Source organism: Microcebus murinus, chromosome X (assembly GCF_040939455.1).
Source record: "Microcebus murinus isolate Inina chromosome X, M.murinus_Inina_mat1.0, whole genome shotgun sequence".
Classification (NCBI taxonomy): domain Eukaryota; kingdom Metazoa; phylum Chordata; class Mammalia; order Primates; family Cheirogaleidae; genus Microcebus; species Microcebus murinus.
In genome coordinates this window covers 67148542-67150941 of record NC_134136.1, presented here as the reverse complement: position 1 = coordinate 67150941, position 2400 = coordinate 67148542, and the positions used below count along the sequence as shown (strand labels likewise).

The 2400-nt window shown below is 49.7% G+C and overlaps 1 protein-coding gene across 1 annotated transcript; it reads right to left on the bottom strand.

Annotated features, from left to right (window-relative positions):
- Window positions 1-954: 954 nt before the first annotated feature.
- HAPSTR2 (HUWE1 associated protein modifying stress responses 2) lies at window positions 955-2168 on the bottom strand. Its single transcript, XM_012782488.2, has one exon. It carries the CDS (start codon window positions 2135-2137, stop codon window positions 1307-1309), a length of 831 nt encoding a protein of 276 aa, XP_012637942.1. The 5' UTR covers window positions 2138-2168; the 3' UTR covers window positions 955-1306.
- Window positions 2169-2400: the final 232 nt, after the last annotated feature.

Sequence of the window (2400 nt, the reverse complement as noted above, 5' to 3'; positions counted from 1 at the left end):
AGTGGTGATCCTGAGTACTCATGAGTTCAACAAACTTACAATGCAAGATCTGTGCTAGTTAGGCAAATATCAAATATAGAACAGTTTTCAACTCAAACACAGAGATTCTACTAGCTGATTTCTAAATGGATCTATTTTGCTGCTTTTTCTAAAACATAATGGATTTTAATGTTTTACTGACTTTTATTTATAGAGAAGGGAGAACACGTATTGAGTACCTTTAGGTGCCAAGTATTGTGATAAACACTTGAAATATGGACTTGATCTGATCCTCACAAAGACCTTAGGATACACACAGTTCCATTTTTACAGATGAAAAATTAAGGTCAACAGACATTAAGTAACTTGCCCAAATTCATGCAGTTAATTTGTAGAGCTAGGATTTCCACTGTTGGTCCTTTTAATACAAAGCTCATACTCTTTCAGTTACACTATGCTGTACCCTTAATTAAAACCCAGAAGTTCATTCTATTTGGTCTTCCACTTCAAAACAAAGATTAAAAAGACGTAACCCCAGAAAAAGGAACTTTTTACATTCCTTAAAGAAGGAGCACTACTAAGCCACTATCTTATTTTATCAGGATCTCAAGTGTTGGATTAGCTTTCCTAAAAAGAGCACTGATTGACTCAATGCAAGTATTACCTGCCCAACCATAATAGCACCTTTTTACACCATCACATAATCACCAAAATCATCTATTTTTCAAAATAAAAAATCACAGCCTACTATGTATTACTTTCACAGTTTCTTTCTAGAAATTAGGTACATGGAACAATGGAGTAAGAATGGAAGACTCCAGATTTCACCAAGATGTCCAGTTCTATACAATTAAATAGAATTGTCAAAGACCGTTAAAGCTAACAACCAACCAAGCAAGGATAAAAGTACTCCATAACCAAGTAAATACTTGCTATGTCCTTTCCCTTTAAGAACTTTAAATAAGGCCAAATTTATTCATTCAACAAACATTTATTGAGCACCAGAAACTGTGCTAGGTGCTAAGGAATATAACTGTGAACAAGATAAACCGGGCTCCCGCCTTGACCAGATACTTTTGCTTTAAATGCTCTCGCTAACTAGTATATGACGTTTGATGTTCTCTGCTAGGATTATAATTTTTGGAAAGTCAGAGTCATACGAGGCCTCTTCTGGAATACTTTTAAAGTTTCTTTATGGCAAATTTGATAGAAATCTTTGTTTAATTTAGAGAAGGAAGAAAGATGGTCTCCAGTATCCTTTGGACAAGCATGTTGATGGGCAAGTTAGCTCTCAAACAACATGGCCACTGGTGACCAACGAGGCAGTTTAGACCATTCGGTTGCGCTTGTGGGTTGGAGAGTCTGTGGTAACATCAGTGCACTGGGCCGAAGTGCGCTTACGGTTCCCCCCACTGTCCACGCAGAGGGCCAGTTCTTCTGATTCGAAGGGGTTCAAGTCGTCCTCGAAGAAGCTACTTTTTCGGCGCCCACTGCTGGCGACGCTGCCGTCTTGAGGAGGGGAACCGGGGGCGCCTGATCGCACGCTGATGTTGGCCATGGCACCGTTGAGGCCGTGCAGGGCGATGGCCTCGTGGAAGGGCTGCAGGTCGACGTCCACCGATGAGCTGGACTCAGTGGCCACAGCTTGGCTAGGTGCCCCAGCAGGCGGCTTCGGGGGCGTTCTGGGAGCGCGTGGCGGGGGAGGAGCAGGGGGTACTTTGCCGCACAGAAAGCTAATCAGGTCTTCACGACGAATGGTGCTCCGGCCCTTCTTCACCCACTCCAGCACATCTTTGATGCGACGCTGGTAGCCAACCTGGATGCCCAGGTCAAAACTTCGTTGGTGGGCATCCCCGCTCTCCTTGTAGAGGCTGGTCACGGCCATGGCCGCGTTCTGGAAGGGGTCCCACATGGAGAGTCCTGGCTGTTGGCACCCAGAATCCTTGTAGAGCTGGGCCACGGCGGTGGCCGAGATCTGGAAGAGGTGCCACAGCCTTTGCTGCTCGCTCTTGAGCCCCGCCGCCTCAGCAGCCGCCTCCTCTTGCAGCTCGGGGAGCAGCTGCTCTTCCTGCTCGGCCTCGGCCAGGCACTGGCGCTCCCACTTGGAGAACCAGTGCTCCGCGACCTCGGCCTCGCCCTCCCTTGCCTGCTCCTCCATCCTTCTCCTCCAGGCCGCGCGCCGCCGCCTCCTCCTTCTCCACCTCACCTCCTGCTCCGAGCTCCCCTCCTCCTTCTGCAGCCGCCGCCTCCTCCTCGTGCGCCGGCGGGCGGGCGAGCGCGCGGGCTATGGGGCCGTGAGGCCAACTGCTACGGCGCGCGCCGCCCACGGCCCGGGTGCACGCCCCGCCTCGCCCCGCCCCGCCCGCCCGGCCCCGGACAACGCCGCGGTAGCTGCCTTCGCGACCGCAGAGATAACCCCGA